The sequence below is a fragment of the Phyllostomus hastatus genome, unplaced genomic scaffold, assembly GCF_019186645.2.
Source record: "Phyllostomus hastatus isolate PE091 unplaced genomic scaffold, TTU_PhHast_1.1 phas_scaffold_216, whole genome shotgun sequence".
Lineage (NCBI taxonomy): Eukaryota > Metazoa > Chordata > Mammalia > Chiroptera > Phyllostomidae > Phyllostomus > Phyllostomus hastatus.
The window spans coordinates 12,931,679-12,950,145 of NW_025334018.1; the positions used below are offsets into that span (position 1 = coordinate 12,931,679).

At 40.8% G+C, this 18,467-nt stretch overlaps 1 protein-coding gene and 1 non-coding gene across 3 annotated transcripts in view; one reads left to right on the forward strand and one right to left on the reverse strand.

The window, feature by feature from the left end:
• TRIM33 (tripartite motif containing 33) overlaps positions 1 to 17,082 on the forward strand; it is a 97,539-nt gene extending 80,457 nt beyond the window's left edge. The window contains exons 13-20 of one of the 2 annotated variants that reach the window (XM_045816473.1): positions 496 to 559; positions 2,843 to 3,002; positions 4,102 to 4,451; positions 6,850 to 6,973; positions 8,598 to 8,672; positions 10,314 to 10,466; positions 11,936 to 11,986; positions 12,066 to 17,082. In XM_045816473.1, the coding sequence (XP_045672429.1) occupies positions 496 to 559; positions 2,843 to 3,002; positions 4,102 to 4,451; positions 6,850 to 6,973; positions 8,598 to 8,672; positions 10,314 to 10,466; positions 11,936 to 11,986; positions 12,066 to 12,278 (1,190 nt within the window). In that variant the 3' untranslated portion in view covers positions 12,279 to 17,082. The remainder of the gene's footprint in view (positions 1 to 495; positions 560 to 2,842; positions 3,003 to 4,101; positions 4,452 to 6,849; positions 6,974 to 8,597; positions 8,673 to 10,313; positions 10,467 to 11,935; positions 11,987 to 12,065) is intronic. The other variant, XM_045816474.1, reaches the window with a different exon arrangement.
• Positions 7,067 to 7,197, reverse strand: LOC123804885. Its single transcript, XR_006783234.1, has one exon. It is a non-coding gene; the product is annotated as a small nucleolar RNA SNORA44 (small nucleolar RNA).
• Positions 17,083 to 18,467: the final 1,385 nt, after the last annotated feature.

Consider the following 18,467-nt stretch of genomic DNA (forward strand, 5'->3'; position numbering starts at 1 on the left):
GAGTCACAGAATAGATTTTTCTGCGGTAAATTAACTGTTATTTTTTTCCTTACTAGAACAGACCACCTCATTATTTCTGGAGTAAGAATAGTTCAGATTTCAGTGTGAGTTTTGCATGAGATGCATCATTAATACATTTTTTGAATCATATAATTTTTGAGGTTTACTGTAATTATTGTAGGACTTCTAAAATAAAGAGTAAATAATAGGAATCTAAGTAGTATACTTATCAGATGACTTGGGCAGGACAGCGAATGGCTTTCTCTGACCTGCTCACTTGTCACTGGTCGGAAACACAGTGTTGCCGTGAGGAGAATTCTGGGAACGGGGCTCGGCCGAGAGGCTGGTTGAGGTCCGCCAACCTGAGGCCAAGCCTGTGTCTGATTTCTGAGAATTTATGAGTTTCATTATAATCATCTTTAATTCTGTAATTAGTAGGTAGAATTCTGAATACTCTTACCTGCATTAATACTCATTTTAACTTTTTGGTTGCAGGTTTATCCAATTCTCACACACCTGTGAGACCCCCTAGTACCTCTAGTACTGGCAGTCGAGGCAGGTGAGTATTTCATTATTAATAGCTATATATTTTCTTTCTTATTAAGAAATATTTCAAATACGTATTTGAAAAAGGAGACTACCACATGCACTCTTAGGTACTTACCACCCAGCTTCAACAGTTACCAGTCTTAACGCAGCAGTTGTGGCCACTGTTAATTCTTCTCTGCTCCCGCTCATTCTCTCTTGGTCTGGATTGTTCTGAAACCAGTATCGGATGTCTTATTTTACTTGTGACTACTTCAGAATATATCACTTAGAACATAAGGATTTTAAAATTGCATAGCTACAGAACTATTATCACACCTAGAAAAAAATTAGCAGATAGTTCTTTAATTTCAATAGAGATCCAGTTAATGGTCAGATTTCCCAATTTTTCCCACAAGGGCCTTTTTGGGGGGGGGTCTTTAATAAAAAGGTTTCTTTGAACCACATTCAAATAAGCTGTCTGCATTGCCGTCAGTAGAGATGTTGAAGCTAGGGTCAGTGTTAACTGGGGGCGTAGTGTTTCTCCTGCAGTGTTTTCCCCGCTGTGCTGCTGGGGCACACAGCCTGCTGTGATTTCTCTGTCACTCTTCAGATCAGGAGGTTTGACTAGGTTCGGTTCGGTTTGGGGGAGTCTGGTTGGTTTTTGTTTGTTTTGTGATAGCCATTAATATTCATTTTCTCTTTTTTAACTAATTGAAAAATGATGGGTTTTAAATAATTGTATTCCTCCTTAGTTTACTATTTTAAACTGTTCCTGTATAGAGAAACTTTGTCATCATCTATTTGGTTATAGGAAAGGCTGAGTGAATTGATTCTTTCTCTTTATTTACGTATTTTTATAGTAAGGAATTGATTTCCCAGCACCCTCCCAACAGTGGCCAATGAGTCTTATTATTTTTAACTTTATCAACTCATATTTAAACATTTTATATCTCCTCAACCATTATAGGTGTGATTTTCATTGATGCCTAAAGTTTTCTATTTTTGGCCTGTCAGCTTTTTAAAGTTGGCCCCTTTAGTTGTTTTGTTATAACCCCAAAGTCTCTGAAAGCGTCCTTGTTTCTTCTTATGAAATGATGTTCCAGGTTTGCCTTGTACATTCCCGGAGTCACACCTGGAGTCCACCACTTCCTTAAGAACTCTGGTCGTGTTAGTGAGGAGAGTGGTGCTTGGAGGCACTCTTCTAGGTACCAGGGGTGCTCGTTACCCCTGAATTGTTCGCTGTTCCCTCTGCCTTTTTGGTGGACAGCACTAAGAGTGTGTTTAAGACAGAATACAATAGTGTTAACTGATTTTTACTCTCTAGTGTAAATAATGTAGTATAATGCAGGAAAGACGTATACCCTTGAGGTTTTTGTATATTATTGTGTGCACATGCATTTTTGAAGACTGGTTCTTTTAAACACTTGCTTGACTTGTTAATTATACTTCAAGTTAATGATCAGTATTTTATTTTTTTATTTTAAAATACTTTATTTATTTTTAGACAGAGGGGGGAGGGAGGGAGAAAGGGACAGAAAGAAATATCAGTGTGTAGTTGCCTCTTCTTGTGTGCCCCCAACCGGAGACCTGGCCCACCGCCCAGGCATGTACCCTGACTGGGAATTGAACTGGCAACACTTTGGTTTGCAGGCCGGTGCTCAATCCACTGAGCCACACCAGACAGGGCAATGATCAGTGTTTTTAGAAGAAAAGTGTAAATTGAATGAAAAAACGTTCATTCTTAGAAGTAATACAGTCTTACCAATTATTCACTTTCTCTTGCCAATGGTTTTGCCTCATGATCTAGATGGAACTGGTTAGTCATGTGTCATTACATTGATTTCAAATAGGGACTTTCTGGGTTCTTCACTATTTGTTATCCTCTTTTCCCAATCACCTGCCCTGAAAAATTAAACTAGCAGTTCCTTTGAGGAGGCTTCATGAACTACTGTTGATGTTATTTCTTCACATATTTGTGGGTAGAGGAGAATTGAAACTACTTTCATAGAGAGAAGTGAAGCGATCACCAACACCAACATTCTGTGCTGTTAGCCTTGGGAAACTGTTACTTTAGACTTTTTACATGATTCAGTGTAAATGCCTCAGACCATAATGTGGTGTTTGTAAGGCCCACTGCAAGTGTGGTCTGCCTTTTTAAGAAGTGGAAGCTAAGTTTATACCGCAGTCCTCCTAACACCATTATAAAGTGTCCTGATCATTTTAAAGTTAATAAATTGTGTTTTCATGTTAACGATGATTACGTTCCTGTACACCACACAGCCAAACATATGTGGCCTTGGTTGTTTTTTATTAGCTGTGGGTCATCGGGAAGAACTGCTGAGAAGACGAGCCTTAGTTTCAAGTCTGACCAAGTGAAGGTCAAGCAAGAACCGGGGACCGAGGATGAAATCTGCAGCTTCTCGGGCGCCGTGAAGCAGGAGAAGACAGAGGATGGCAGGAGGAGCGCCTGCATGGTACAGTCCCCTGGGCCCGCCGGGGGTCTCCCATCTGACTGTGTTGGGCGGATCAGTGCGTCTGTGAACGTTCCTTTGTGTCTGAGTGTTTTCTCGCCTGGCACCAGCCAGATCATCTCTTTCTAATCAGACTTAATCACATTCAGGACTCCATTCAAACGATCTTTTAGTTTGTAATTGGTCAGTATTTTTGCCATGATTCTAAATCAAGTTCTGTCTTATTCTGAATTTATGAATCATCTCAATTGCCCATTGAGTCTTAGGCCACCAGTGGTCCTTGGCTATTGGCTATTTTCCTGGGCCTGTAAGTCCGGAATTAAGGGTGCTGACATGAGAGAAGTTTAACAAAGAGTTCTGTGATGGGAAGATTACATTTAGCTTATGAATTACTAACCGTTTTGGAGTTCCTAGGTGGAACACTGTAGAGTTTTTATATAGGATGAAAGAAGGCCCAAGTCCCTCTTCTTTTTGATATTTCGATCTTAGTTTTTCTTCCTACCCAGACTTAAGCCTCATGTTCTGTGTGGTTGGCACAGAAATTTCAGCTCGAGCCCCTGTGTATTGAACACGGTACATGTAGATGTAGCAAGCAGCACACTGAGCCTTGGTGTGTAGGACTGGTACCACCTCTTCATCCAGAACTTAGTGTGGATAGTACCCCCCAGACAGGGTAAAATACTCTTTTTTATGTTGTTGTAATCTTCTACAGTTGTAGAATGATAAGTGAGCAGAAGACTATTTCAGAATGCTTCTCAAAAACTAGCAACAGATTCTTGTGGGAAAACTATCATACCAAAGTCAACTCTGGGTGGGAAAAGTATAACCCCATGCTCACTCCCAAATCAGTGTGCTCACCTGTTCAATTAATTGCCTTACTATCTGAGTGAACCAGTAGTAACATGCCTAAATTCGCTGTAAATTAACATGCCTAAATAATTTTGGGGTTAATTTTGTTCCTTTATGTAACAAATGTAATTTATAGAATAATTTTAATTTAGTCTGTCTGTATATATGTTGGCATAAACTTTAAACACACACACATGCTGCAAACAACAGTGATTAAATGACTCTTCAAGAATCTGTCCTTGCCATGTTGCAGCTGAGCAGCCCGGAGAGCAGTCTGACACCACCTCTCTCGACCAGCCTGCATCTGGAGAGCGAGCTGGATGCATTACCGAGCCTGGAAAACCACGTGAAAACCGAGCCTACAGATACCAACGAGAGCTGCAAACAGTCGGGGCTCAGCGGCCTCGTTAACGGAAAGTCCTCAATTCGAAGCCTCATGCACAGGGCGGCGAGGATGGGAGGAGACGGTAGCAGCAAAGACGATGACCCAAATGAGGACTGGTGTGCCGTGTGCCAAAACGGAGGGGACCTCTTGTGCTGTGAAAAGTGCCCAAAGGTTTTCCATCTAACTTGTCATGTTCCAACACTGCTTAGCTTTCCAAGGTATCAGCGAAAGAATTGACTTTTTGTTGTTTATCTTCATGACCTAAACCCTCCCCCTGGCCCCCAGAAAGTTATTCAGGGCAGATGGCCTTCTAAACCAATGCATACATAGTATTTCTGTAACATATGGGCCTGTTTATTTTTCTTTTGGTGTTCCCTTCAAAAGAAGCTAATAACTAAGTGATAAAATGTCCAAGATCTAAGTGGAGCATTAATGATAAAAAATAGATCATTTCCTGGCCTTCAGTTTATACTTAATGTAAACAAATTAGATAAAACTCCAAAATATGAGGGGCAAGGGTCCTTGTGTGTTGGAGAAAGTAGATTTCCTCTTGAAGCTGAATTTTCAAAAATCTATTGCCATTAATTTTAGTGGGGTCTGCAGTTATGATTTTATTTATGAAAACTATTTAGTTTTATGGAAATTCTTTTAGAGGATCTTACCCAGAGTTAACTTTTATAATCTTTGAAAGCTCTCAGAAGGCATTTTAAAGAAAAAACACCTTTGTAAAATCACCTTATGTGTCTTGAGTTTTTTTTAGAAATAGCCTTGTCTTGACCGCTGGAAGCGGCTAGTTTGGTGGTAGCGCCGCCTGAGGCACCGCGGATTTCTCAGACCTTCCTTTGATCTGGGTGGAATGTCGGTCAGTCGTTAACTTTGGAATGGACAGTTACTGGCTTATTTAAAAGTGAATAATTTGGGGAATAAAATAAGTAAAGAAAGAGTATTGTTCTCAGACTGGGTGGCCCCATGGCAAGCCGAGATAACTAGCTAATACAGCAGACCCGGTGCGCTGGGCTGGATTTCGCAGCCTGCGGTCGAGCGGTAACCCTGCCGTGGACGAGCCTCGTGGCTTTGGGCAGTTCACAGACTCTCGGGGATTACTGTCTGCACCTACACGTGGGAGAGTTCGCTGTAGAAGAGCTCTTTCTCTTCCTTCCATTGGACGTTTTATGTTCACACAGTCTTGTCTTCAGGGGATTTCAGAGACCATAAAACAGTAGTCGTACTTCTTTCCTTCAGCCTTTCCCCATCCTCAGTCCTTACCCTCGGTTTCTTTTCAAGTGGAAGTAAACCAGTGTTCTTGGGAAAACCCAGCTGCTTTTCTCTCTATAGATGATTAGATTTCTTTTCTTTCTTCCTGTCCCCTCCTCTCCCCTTCTCTTCTTTCTCACTGGAGGACATGCTTACCGATGTAAGAGAGGGGAAGAGAGGGAGAGAAACATTAATGTGAGTGAAACATCGATCGATTGCCTCTAGTATGCTCCCCGACCCAGAATGGAACCCGCAACCTTGGCTTGTGCCCTGACTGGGAATCGAACCCATGACGTTTCAGTTTACGAGATGATGCTCCAGCCAACCAAGCCACACTGGCCAGGGCTCCTCTTAGATTTCTGAAAAGCAATAATTTTAGTTGAGTAATACTACCCTTTTTGAAAAATTCAACCTTTTTGCCTTAGAAAAGTGGTGGATATAGAAATAGTGCCAGAATATTTTTCTGAAGAATTACAATCCTTACCTAAATCTTAGGAGGTGTAGTCATTTGCCAGAGATGCAATGACAGCCTTTTTCTTTACTTTTTCAGAAAAGAAAAGCATTGGCATTTTGGCTAGAAATTAAGGCTTTTCATATTTTTTTCCTTTGAATAGTAACATCTGCTGGAACATTAGAATTCTGCCACTGAGGGCTTTCTCTCAAAGGCAGATGCTTTGGAAGGGAATGAAACTGTTGGCACACATTAGTATAGTCTCTAGACTTAGAATTTATTTATATATGATATGGTCAGGGCGGGGGGAAATGGAGTACGAGTGACTCATTGGAGTTTATGGTTTGATAGAAATCTTGATGTAAACAAGCCTTAGACTGAGCAGATTTGAAAGATTAGGGTTATGTGTGCATGTGCTTGCACTTGCAGGAGTGTGTGCGTGTGTGCGTGTGTGTGTGTGTGTGTGTGTGGCCTAGGCTTTTGGCTGTGAGAGAAGAATTGTTTTATTTGGCATGTATTGTACAGTATATGCCTAGAGAGCACAGGACACCTGAGGAATTCCATACCCTGTACTCTTGTCTCATCTGTGAGTACGGGGCCATTGTAATTACTGGGGCCTGAGAGTTGGTCTTACGCTGCAAGTACAGACCTTCAGCTTTGTACTGGGGAAAAAACCCTTTTGAATGCCAAGATGCCAGTTTCATACTGCTTTCTGGTAGGTAGTCAATTGAAGAATGACTGGGAAAGTTTTTATCATACAACCTCACTTTATGAGATTTGACCCCCCCCCCAAAAAAAATTAAGTAGAAAAGAAAGAAAACAACAAATTAGTCTTAACCTCTAGGGAACTAGCTTCTCTAGAGTGAGTTTTGTTATAAAAATACGGACTGATTGCCCGTTTTTCTCCTCAGTGGGGACTGGATATGCACGTTTTGCAGAGATATTGGGAAACCAGAGGTTGAATATGATTGTGACAATTTGCAACATAGTAAGAAGGGGAAAACTGCACAGGGATTAAGCCCTGTGGACCAAAGGGTAAGTGTCAAATAAATTGATGTATTATTAGGGGTTCTGTAGTTGCCTTGCTGCACATTTTTAAAATTTTGTTTGTTTGTTTATTTGCTGAGACGTTACAGGAAAGGCGAGTGGCAGCTGCAGGTACTGTGCTGACCTGAGCTGTCAGAGTCTCTCCAGGTTGCTCTGGCATGCAGTTGGAGACCCCATGGCTACAGCCAGCCACAGCCCTTGGAAACATGCTGAATTTTTTTTTAAGTTTATTACAAACATGTAACTTGATACATTTGCATTTGTTAATCTCTTCATCTAATGGTATATTGATGACTTCTGAAATCTTTAGCCTTCAGCTCTAGAGACTCTCATATCCAGCTTTCTCGCATTTAACATGTCCCAAGCGAAATCTTTTTTTTAGACAGAGGGTAAGGGAGGGAGAAGGAGAGGGAGAAATAATTGGTGTGAGAGAAGAACATGGCCCGCTTGCCAGGAATCAAACCTGTGAACTTCTGCTTTGTGGGACCACGCCCAGCAAACTGAGCCACAGCAGTCAGAGCCCCAGCCAAAATGCTGCTGTTTTAAAGGTCATCTTCAGAAAGCAAAAGCAATAAACAAGCAGATAATAACGTAAAAAACTGTACTTCTCCCCCAGTGTTTTACATCATTCATTGACACCACCATTTACCTCTGTTGCTCAGATCAGAAATCTCTGAGCAATAAAAGAATCGGGAGTGACTGCAGTACTTTCTTCTTACTTCTCCTAACCATGACCTCCTGGGACCGCCGTCATGGTCTGTCGTCTGCACTGTCATAGGAATCTCGTCACTGGGCTCCCCGATTCTGCTCTTGCCCCTTGGCAGTCACTCTCTGTGCTGGTCATAGTGTTCTTTTTGAAAACACAAACAAGGCTGTCACTTTCTTGCCTAAAATCCTCTAATAACTGGTCATCATATTAAAAATGGGATCTGAAATCCTTCCCTCAACTTCAGTCGAATTTCTGCTCGTGTGGTCCGTAGTCAGGTCTCCAAAGACAAAGTGGCTTTCACAGAGTGCTGTGGTTGATTACAGTCGTGTTCGGCTCTCACCCGATGTATATACCTACAAAATCCTTTGTCCGCTGTCTGTAAAGAGAACGTGTGTGTTCAGGATGTACAAACTTAACGTTAAAGGAAGTTTAAGTAAATGAAACCCATAAATGTAAAATACGTTTCAATTTATTTCTGTTGGGTAAAAAAAACCTCTAGAATCAGATTGAGAAGACTTACACAGATAGTTTTTATTTAATTTTGACCTGGAGTGGAATCATTTCAAGAAAGGGAATAACAGCCAGCCTGCCTAAGAGAATTACAATGAATAGCAACCGTGGTAATTTATAGATTACCAGGTATAAATTGTTGTACAGAATGCTGTTTGTTACTTTGCTCACTCCTTCCCATGTGTATAAATAGTTGAGTTAATGATAGGTAAGAACAATGGCCTTCTGTCTCTGATAAGTTCATTTAAAGTAGAACAGATAGTTTCAAAACTGGATGGGAAACCAGGCAGTTTTATTTGGGTGTATGTTCAGTTGAAGGCTAGGATGTAGGAGGCTTATGATCAGTTTGTAATAAAAACTTACTAAGGGCTTTCTTTTCTTTTGGGGGGCCAGAAATGTGAACGTCTCCTGCTTTACCTCTATTGTCATGAATTAAGTATTGAATTCCAGGAGCCAGTTCCTGCTTCGGTAAGTTGTTTACCTCCGTGCCTCCCTGGTTGAGAAGTTAGATTCCTTGTGTTAAAACTCTGGCTTCTTGAATAATCTCCTTGACCTTTTCAAGGCTCAAATTTTCTTTCCTAATACTATTTCCTCCCTCATTGGGTTCTTTTGAGGATTGTATGTGATGACCTCTGTAAAATGTTTTAGCATAGTACCTTTCAAGGTACATACATTTTAAGTATTTCTTATAATCAGAAATTTCAGTAGGGCTAAATGGATGTGAGATTCACTTGTTAAAATTGAGGTTTGTTTTTAAAGATTTTGTTGCTGTGATGAAAACTTAATGAATTGAATTTTCATGTCCTCTTTTACTTTTAAGATGGATGTAAGGGATACAGGTATAAGGAAATAACCTTGAACCTAGCAGTCAGAAGACAACTTCTTCTCTTAGTTCTGCCATTAACCATCCTTGTAACTTTGGGAAAATTACATATTTTTTTGCCTTTACTTTTTAAACTTTGCAGTAGGAGTATTGGACTAAATTATTTCTTAAGATTCTAGTTGTATAATACAGACTCTGTACGTTGGGGAGAAAACAGTCTGTAAGTGTTATTTGAATAAACATGTAAAAATGAATTTCACACTGGCTCTGCCTTCATAAGCCCTCTTTTGAAAAGTCGAGATTAGGAAAAGACTGGGAACTTGGGTAAGTCAGTGCTATTTATTTAACTTAAAGGGGGCCTTTGGAAGGAATCAAGGCTCTAACATCCCATAACAGAAGGGACATAAGAGGTGCTCGGTGCGTCACCAACGGGACGAGAACATGCAGCACACACTTGTTAGCCGTCGGTTGTTGGACGAAGATACTGAGGATGCCAGGCCTGTTGCGGAGCGTTGACTGGTAGGCTCGTCTGCTGCGGAGGCTCAGAAAGGAGCTGCAAAGCACAGAAGTCTGGACACGAGAAAGATGTTTTCTGCAGAGTAATCACCTGATGTTAAGAAGTCTGTCTTGTCTTCAGGAAAGTTCAGGGACTTTATAGTAGAAAATTACTTTCAAGTAATTATTTTTCATGAACTATTTAAATAGCTTCTCCATGTTCAGTTATTTCCCAAGGGTACAAATTTTCGACCAAGAGTGGGGGCCAGAACTTTCCAGCGTGACCACTAAATGGTTAATCAAAAAATTTGGGGGGCGGTTATTATAGTCTGTCTTCTTCTGTTGCTATGTCCAGAGTACTTTGTGATATAAATGTATCATTCTAAAACGTACCATTCTAATAATAATATCTTTTGTAACTGTTTTCCCTTTGCTATTTGAAAACAACCTCTTGAGGAAGCACACCATTCTGATGAGCCAGATGTGTCCTTAACATTAGTGACTGGCTAGCCTTGCCGCCCGCCTTCTTTCCGAATCTACTTAGTAAAGGTGGAAATTGGGGACCTTCATGACCATGGGGACTGCCCCTCATTCTGAACATGATTCATGATATGATCACGGCCACAGATTTAAAGTACATTCACTGCGCCCCAAGTCTGCAAGTAGCTGGCTCAGTGATTAACACATTTTCCCCGAAAATTTATATGATGTACATTTTCAAATTAAACAATTTAGCATTTTTGGAGAATCCTTATCTAGCCATAACTATTTGTGTGTGTTTGTTTTTTAAGATACCAAACTACTATAAAATTATAAAGAAACCAATGGATTTATCCACTGTGAAAAAGAAGCTTCAGAAGAAACATTCCCAACACTACCAAGTCCCGGATGACTTCGTGGCTGATGTCCGTTTGATCTTCAAGAACTGTGAAAGGTTTAATGAAGTATGTTAGCTTCCAAACTATAGAGTTTCAGATTGTCAGTTTGTGCTCGTTTGCTTGTTTTGTTTGGGTTTTGCTTTTCCCACCAAGTGATTTTTCTAATTTGATTTAATTTTTTTTCCTGCTTCAATTCTGTCAATAGTAAAATTTTCATCCACAGTTCCAAAGAAGAATGTTTACTATGTGTAATTTGACGTGTATACTTAAATATAGTAAATTAGGAATATTATTGAATATTCCTTCTGAAACAAGTTGAAGGTTGAGATAAGTATAGGAAGTAGTCTGTAGTTAGGTATATTTCATGGGAAATGGTTACAGACAGTCCGCGTTTGGGGTGCCTTTAGGAAAGACATTTGTAACGGCGTCCTTCGATTTCATTATTGACCATGTTGATGTAGAACGTTAAAGTCATAACTAATCTCTGGTGGCTCATTTTAAATCGTAGCCCAGAGTATATAATGTTGAGTTTTTGGATCTCAGCAGTGTGTGGCTTTCATTAACTTTGGTCGTGGTTTTTTTGTTGTTGTTGTTTGTTTGCTTTTTAAATGTTCTGAGGATAAGGATTTGTTATCCATACCATGAAAAGAAATGTGATATGTACCTCCTTAAGGGAAATAATTTTGGTTATCTTTGGGAAAAGTCCCTTCTTGTTAAGGAAAATTTTCATTATTATAGAAGAAAATGAAATTGGATAAGAATTCAAAAAATCTTTTCAAGATTAATACTCAAGTCTCATTTATTGTTGATGAAATTTGGGTGCAATATGACTTACTAAAATAAATCATATTGAATTACTAAAATGTACTGATAGCTACCTCTGGAAGCATCTAGGTGACTTTGTAAAATTTTTTAAAAGGTTCTTAATTAGGTTAAAAGTCTAGTCACCTTAATAGCAATGTGCCACAGAGAGCAGAGTAAAACTTCACTCAGAGTTAGATTGATACAGTCCCAAGTTTTTTGTCTTATTTTCTAATCCACCTAGATGATTTTAAGTGAATATGCTTTTGTGAACTATAGCTAACACTTGCCAGGAATAAGGTCCATTTTATCTGCTTTAATAATAATTTATGATTAATAAATTGCATACCGGTGCAGTTCTGATTAAGTGGTGTGTTGAAAGTTGGGCAGATTTTTTATTAAAAGCATTAAAACATTTCTTCCAATATTCATTTCACAAATGTATTTCTCTTAAATAGGTTCATGTATTCAGACCAATTTTTTTTTTTTCAGATCTTAGTAATTCAGAATCTGAGACAATTTATGGAGGTTTCACAGTAGCTTTAGTAATAGAACTTTGTAAAGAAAGTGGTTCCATGTTCTATAGAATTTTAGAAAGCACTTATAATCTGGTCATAGCATTTATAATCTGTTTCCCCTAGTATGGCTGACTTTTGTCGCCAATCCTATGCAGTTTTATAACTTTAGAAAGGATTATAATTTCCCTTTTTTTTTGACTCTGGTATCCTTTTTAGATGATGAGAGTTGTTCAAGTTTATGCAGAAACACAAGAGATTAATTTGAAGGTAAGCTTTTCAGACCATGCAAACTTGGTGAAGGATTGTGCATTACCAATAGGTGAATATTCCTGTCTTTTGCTTGCAGGCTGATTCAGAAGTAGCTCAGGCAGGGAAAGCAGTTGCATTGTACTTTGAAGATAAACTCACAGAGATCTACTCAGACAGGACCTTCGCACCCCTGCCCGAGTTTGAGCAGGAAGAGGACGATGGCGAGGTAACGGAGGACTCTGACGAAGACTTTATACAACCCCGCAGAAAACGCCTAAAGTCAGATGACAGACCGATACACATAAAGTAAAATGACGTGAACTTAAATCGACTGTTTAAACAAGGAAAGAAGAGGAATAATGCTTTTTACTGAAGTGTTACTCGAATATCCTGCCTCCAGTGGGCACCTCCTTGAAGAAGCCGATAGCTTTTACATAGTATTAGATTGAAGTAATGGACAGAAACACATTCTTGTCAAGAAAGGGGGAGAGAACTCTATTTGCACCATTAAAAGTAACAATGAAAAGCAAAAGTGACACGACACGAAAATCTCTGTCACTAGAGAGAAGAGTTCTGACCGGTAGAGCCGGCAGACGGTGGTGGCTGTGGTGCTGCTGGGTGCAGGGCGCTGGGTGTGAACACCCGAGGGTCATGTCGCTCGATGGGTTGTTTCTTCAGACCATAGTGCACGGTTATTAAAACAGCGTGTGTGCCTGCCCCCGCCCGCACATGCACCGGCCTGTGTTCTAGGTAAAGTCAGAGTTGCTCTGACTCCATTTTCGATGTCCGTGCGGATGTGCATCGAATCTCACCTTCGCATCGCTTCTCACGTCGGTGCTCTTGGGCCTCAGTTTTCGTGTTGGTTTAAGATTCAGCAGTTGTGTTTTCTCTTCCTACTTGGAGTCTAGGAAACGTGACCACTGATCGTCATTTAATCAGTTTCAGTGGTCTCCTGAAATAAACATGGTGACTTTCCCATTGCAGATCACATGAGTATAGTAATCACTTCCAGAAACGACTTCCCCAGAATTGCACCTCTCAACCCAGCCACCATGTCAGAGAGTTATTCCCATGAAAGGCAGAATGTCGGGTTCAAAATTAACCTGGTTTTCTGTGCATTGAAATTTGATTGAGAAGGTGACAACTGGATCTTATCCAGTCTTCCTTCGTATCAGTTTCCTGATAGACCACTATTGGCAAACAGTAATCTGTCAGCTACCAAATGTGTAAAATTTTCTGTATTTCACTTTGTCTTATTTGTAAATAGTGAACGAAAACTTCCGGCAGATCAGCAACATTTGCTGAGCCTGTTTTTTAAGCTAATGTGTATTCTTACTAATGTTCCTATCAAGAATGGATTTGTAATATATGCTGTCTATTTCTAATGTTCACATTCATATTTTGAGGTTCTATGTTATTTTAATAGAGAACAGACTTCTCAGAAAATCTTCAGAAGCAGCTTATTATTAAAACATCAAAATATTGACAGAAACCTGGTAGGGTTAGATTACTCATCTGCCCACCAAGTGGGGCGTGTGCGTGGACCGAGGGCCTGAGGGACCGAGAAGAGAGCTGTAAGGAAACCCCGAGAACGCGCCAGTTCCCGCTTGAATGGGTGGCGATCCCACCGTCGTCACGCCCGGAGTTCGGCACCCAGGGCAGACAGACCACCTCGGCTCTGCTTCGTTTTCTCCTCTTCATTTGTGATGCTCGTGTCCGAGATGTGTGCTTGGGACTGTGTACATGCAGGCTTCTCTTCTGTTGGATTTGAAATTTCAGTCCTACTTTTGTACGGACCCGTTAGAATATAAAGTGACCAAAATAGAAGACTCTCTCTCCATCAGATATTTTCAGACATCAGCAGATTTGTGGCAAATTGTTTGCCTTTTAAAAACTCCAGCTTCAGCAGTTCAGACAGATTACTCAATAAAAGTCACTTGACATGATTGTCTTAAGAGGTCAATATTTTTTAGTGCGTATTGAATCAAATAAAGTGCTCTAAAGAAATTATTATGCAAACTCCTTTGGGTTGTTATTTTGTTAACGAGTGGTGGGGTGGACACGAGTGTGATCCAAGCCGTCGGTGGTGTGTGACTGGTGCTGGCTTCGCTGCTGCTGCTGCTGCCGCTGCCCGACCTCGCTTCCGGCTTCCCATCAGCTTCTCTCTGAGTTTCGTCGTGAGTTAAACCGGAAAACGTCCCTAACTGTTCTGTTATTTTACTCAGATTTCAAATTCCTATGAAAAGTTTCCTTGTAAGAGGGAGAAAATTGTTTTAAAAGATTTCTGTCTGTGCTCATTTCCTTCTTTCCGACAACATCTGTGATTTTAATTTGTCAGGAGACGTACCTAAGGGCACATTTTTGGAAAATGACAAGTAGCAGCGTAGCTTTATTTTGTCTAATATTTCATACTTGCTCTTCTCTCTCACAGTTATTAGATAAGTCATATATATAGTTTCTACCAATGGAGGGAGAAACAGAATTTTAAGTAAAGATTTATTTCTCAATGTTTGGGGCCTTAAAAGATAGTATGTTCCCTTAAAGACATTTCCATGTTGGATGGGGTTTTCCCTCTTTGTTTTATTTCAAGATTGGTTCTTAAAAAGCCACTCTATTGTCAACCTGTAGTGGGCTCCATTTCTGTTACCAGAAGATACTTCGTGCTGCTGAGGAATTACCATTAGCTAACAGCTATCAGTTACCCGTTATCAAATGAAGGTGTTCACTTTAGAGTTCATTTAAAGCTTTTTTCTTGCACACTGATTGATTAGCTGATCTAAGCTGTTTCTAAGTTGATCCGTTCAATGCTAATATAACTTCAAAAGTATAGAAACTTAAATTGATATTTAAGATATCTGACATGTTTCCCTGTTACGTTTTGAAAAGACAAACGTTGAACAGCAGTTCCTGAAGGCAGTTTGTTTCCATCTCGGGCACTTGCATTGTTCATTCAGAGGTAGTCTTTTCAGTTTGGAGATGGGAATACTTTCTTAAAGCTTGCAAAGTTTTTGCCAATTTCAGTTTTATCTCCTGTCAGAACACCAAGAACAAAGTATTCCTTAGTCTGTTTTGCTGGCCTAAATGTGTGTGTTTTAGTGCTTAGCCAAGCTGATTCGCTGCAGGAATTGCTTTGCAAGGTCAGGCACACGCGTGTCCCGAACGGTCAGATTGTAGGTCATGCTCCGTAGAGAAACACCCAGTCATGACACAGAGAAGGGACCAGGGGCTGGCCCACTCCACTGTTGAGGTTACCCTTTTCAGAATCCACCAGGCACTTTCTGACTTCTATTTCTTAAGGGAATTTTAAATAAAGTTTAAAGTCAGTTATAATTCTCACTTTCTGTTAACAGTTTTTGAAAATTTTTGTTCATCCAAAGAAATGATGTTTTTAAATAGAAGCAAAAGGTTTACAGTGTGCAAACTGTAGATTTATTAATTACCTCAGCAGGTATCCTGCCATGTAATTGTCAGTGGTTAGTGTTAACAAGTTCATAGGTTTAGGTCTCCTGACTCTGCCCTTGGACTGGGGCCCACCAGATGTTACTCAGCAGTCTCTCTGTGTTTCGAAATGGGAGTAGACACCGTGGCTTCCTTGCCCTTGACCTTTTAAGTTCCCTGCCTCCTCCCACTCACACATAACACACGAAGTAACGAAATCTCTCTGCTAGCATTGCTTATTTGCATAATCAGCATTGGATCAGTGAGTAGCTTCAGAAAAATCCATCCATCCACCCCAACTGTTTATTAAAATAATTAAGTTCTGAATGCATACTGTGATTTCTTAACGTGCACCATCTGTGTTAATAATCTGCTGAAGGCGATCCACGGCTTTCAAGGGGCACCCCAGTTCGATCCTGTGCCGAACAAGATGTTTTCTTTCGTTTCCCCTGTACCCTCTCCTCCTCGATAAAGCAATAACACTGCTTTCAGTCCGCTGCCGGAGCACATCGCGTCCTCGCCCGGATGGTGGTTTTGTAGGGAAGTTTGTATGCACATCACCCAGTCTGTCTTTCAGAAATGAAGAAAGTGAAATATGCGCTGGAGCTAATGACAATATATTGTGGCGTTTTATTTTAAAAATTGGGGAAAGTTGCATATTTTTTTAAATGTAGGTGTTTGAGTAAAAAAAAATTGAAGGTACTTTTTTAAGAAAAAAATTTATATGCCTCAGTTTACGTAGACAGTTCAGATTTCCACACGTACTCGGGGATATAATGGTTTCTGTTACTGGGTCCGAATGCATGTGTAGCGTCGTCCCTTCCGTCTTGGTTCCTTGTGTTTGCCTTTGTGGTCTTTTATATATATATTTTTATTGTATCAGAGAAACAAAACGAAGCCCATTTGGATATATTTGTCATAATCAAACTACCAGATGTACAAAACTAAGTTTAGCCCGCTTGTAGCAAGTGACCTTTAAAACTGAAAATGCTGTTCTTTTAAATTCACCAAATTTGCACGTGGGAGGGCACAGAAGTGATTTCTAAGTGCCACTGCAATCACTATTCCCTTTCGAGTGTGGCCTAAATTGCAGCCTTAGGAATGAAATGGCGTGTGTGGTCTGTCTCCTGGTCTGAAAAATGTAGGCATTCACTATGTTTTCAGTCAGTGAAAGGTGTCTATATGCCTATCAAAAAAGGTTTGTGCGATCCGAAAGCCTGTTAATTTTCTATGTAGAAATACTGTCACACAAAAGGGTTAAATTCATAGCCTTACTAGTTCCTTGCTCCCGGTATTCAACTGGTCTCCTTCCCTCATTATTTTTACTACTACTACTACTACCACAACTCCTATTATTTTTGCACATAGTTAACTTACCCTTCAGTATGATTCTTCAAGAAAAAGTGCTGTTTCTGTGATATTGTATTCTCTAAATAATCATATTTAATTTTTTTTTAAAAGTTGCAGTTTCTAATTGTTCCGTTCCTGTGTTTTTTGCTGGTGTGTAATAAAAGCAAGATTTTCTTTTCATGGTTATTTAATACACTAGCTGCCTGTAAATATTTCTTGTTACAATGCTCTGGAATGTGTTGTAGAAGTTGTATTAGATTAGTTTAAATCCTTGTTTGAAAGCCACATTGTTTCGGTTATTTCTATTAAATTAGAAAATTGAAAAAGTTTTCAAATGAATTTCATTTTTTCTTTCTCATTGATTTGAGACTTCATCGTGCAAGTTTATTGGAAATACTTCCACTGTGTGCGGGCGCTGGAGGTAACAGCAGTCAGTGTACAGGGGCTTTAGATGCAGCGAGGGCGGTGAGCGCTGTGATGGGGCGGGCTCAGAGCAGAGCGGGACTCACGGGGAAGGACCTGGCTATGGAGGATACCGGCCTGCAGTATCCATCTCGGCTGCGGATGTTCGTTGAAACATGCTAAAAACATACACAGAGTCAACCAGGCCCTGTGGGGGAATAGGAACAGCAGGGCCACTCCTGACATGGGGAGCGTCTTGGCCACCCTCTCTCCTGAAGGGTGCCATGGCCACTCCTCACGTGGGGAGCACCTCGTCCCCCTCCAGAGAGGCTTTTTATTGGTTCGTTTGCATAAGAATTCAGGTAAAGCTCATTACTCATTGCTAGGAAGTAAGGATCAAACAATAGATAACAAGGAAGTCTGAGGGCCTGTTTTGAGTCAGGGTCAAAGAGCTGTAAAACTTTAAGGAACAAACTTACTTCTTCCTTGGACCCTTATCATTCAACTGAGAGCATTCTAAACAAAGCAGGTTTCTCAGGATTTTACATATTCTTTCTTAGGCCTGATCACCCGGGGAACCGCCCTTTCCAGCACAGGGCTGCACCACCCTCTGTCATTGTTTCAGGCTTAGGTGGAGCAAGGGAAGTAAGGCAGCCGAGAGATTATGAGATTTTCTCCCAGTCGATGAGCACTCAGGCTATGTCAAAGCTGAGGAGTGAGGGTCCATCACCCCCTTTTGCTGTAGCCCCCCAAGTCCTTTCTTGGGGGCCTCCCACGTGATTGTGCCTGTCTTAGGTCATTCCCCCCTTGGGGAATCTTACCCGTCATTGGCTAACCGACCAAGCATTGGGGTTCAGTTATGAATGAAGCAGCAGAAGCAGCGATCCTACCAAGGAGATAAGCTTTTGCCTCCTTGCTGGCTTATGGTTCCAAGGGTGTTCCCTCAGCCTTAGCCTAGGCGGGGGTTACAGCTTCTGATACCAGGCAGGGCGGTCCCTAACACCTGGCCCCGCACTTTGTCCGTCTGGGCAGCCATTTCTTTGTCTCATAAATGGTAAAACAATGGGCCAAGCAGAGAGTGAGAAGGGACTAAAATACACAGAAACCTGAAAATGGAAGAGAATGTGTGTGTTTCGGGACCCAAAAAGAACTCGGTTCGGCTGGACTAGAGGTAACGTGGGGGCAGAAGACACTGAGCTGGAGTGAGGAGGGTGGGTCCCTTTCCGGCAGAGTGCCTTGAGAGTCATACTAAAGGGTCTGGGGCTTGCCCTGAGGGCAGCGAGGAGCCCGCTGCCAAGAACTGGGAGCA